We start from the raw sequence: 916 nt of genomic DNA on the forward strand, positions 1-916 counted from the left end.
GGTGTAGGAAATTTAGTTTTGAATAATAAAATAATGGATACCAGCACTAGCTCTATCAACCTTTCAGCTATGATGCTCCATTTTTGCTCCCAGGTCGACTTCGAGGAGCCTCTGGGGCCAAAGGGAAAGAGTCCCTGGATCTCCTTAAATGGGGAGGAGATTGGAGACTCACAGCTGATCATAGAGATGCTCGGCGCTAAGTACGGCAAGGACTTCAGCTCCCACCTGAGCACTGAACAGCTGGCCATTGCCATCCATGGGGTCATGATTAAACCCTTTTGTGGTGAGAAAAAATTTTTAAAAGATTTCAAGGGTTTATTTATTTTATTGTTATTTGTTCTTTTTGCGGGATATTCCAGTATTCAGTTATAATATATTTAATTTCCCCAAATTTTGGGACTGAAAAAAAAAACACGATATCAGAATAAGTTTTCCCAAAAAAGGTCTCTGTCAATACAACTTAGATTTTGCAGAAGACCTCTTCCCTTTTTTTTATCACGGAAAATTCAAGGGACATTGGTTTTTCTTTTGGGAAGCTTGAATTCAGTATTGTCAATTTGGGTTGTTTTTTTATTGAAGCACTGAAGAATAGATTGAAGATAATCAGTAGTTTATAAAGGTTAAAAAACTACTATCGTTATGTAGAAAATGAACAAATGAATGGATGCAACAGGTAAGTACATTAGAATCAATCACTTGCTTCATTCATTGATGATCTGAAGGACTTTAATTCACTTGGGAAAATGACAGATTAATTGATAAGCCATATTGTTCTTATAAAAAGAAAATTTGTTATAGTTTCTTATGTTTAAAGGAAGGTCTGAAAAACCTTACCTTTCTTAGGGGGAAAAAATTTTCCCTTTCTGTACCTAAATTTGGAAAATTAAGTTTTCCCTTAAACCCCACGGCACCATTT

At 35.5% G+C, this 916-nt stretch overlaps 1 protein-coding gene across 1 annotated transcript in view; it reads left to right on the forward strand.

The window, feature by feature from the left end:
• LOC119594442 (failed axon connections homolog) overlaps nucleotides 1-916 on the forward strand; it is a gene marked incomplete at its 3' end in the record, with an annotated part of 6282 nt that overhangs the window by 2603 nt on the left and 2763 nt on the right. The window contains 1 exon segment of the mRNA XM_037943502.1: nucleotides 94-252. Within this exon segment, the coding sequence (XP_037799430.1) occupies nucleotides 94-252 (159 nt within the window).

The sequence above is a fragment of the Penaeus monodon genome, chromosome 33 (genome assembly GCF_015228065.2).
Source record: "Penaeus monodon isolate SGIC_2016 chromosome 33, NSTDA_Pmon_1, whole genome shotgun sequence".
NCBI classification, from domain to species: Eukaryota; Metazoa; Arthropoda; class Malacostraca; order Decapoda; family Penaeidae; genus Penaeus; species Penaeus monodon.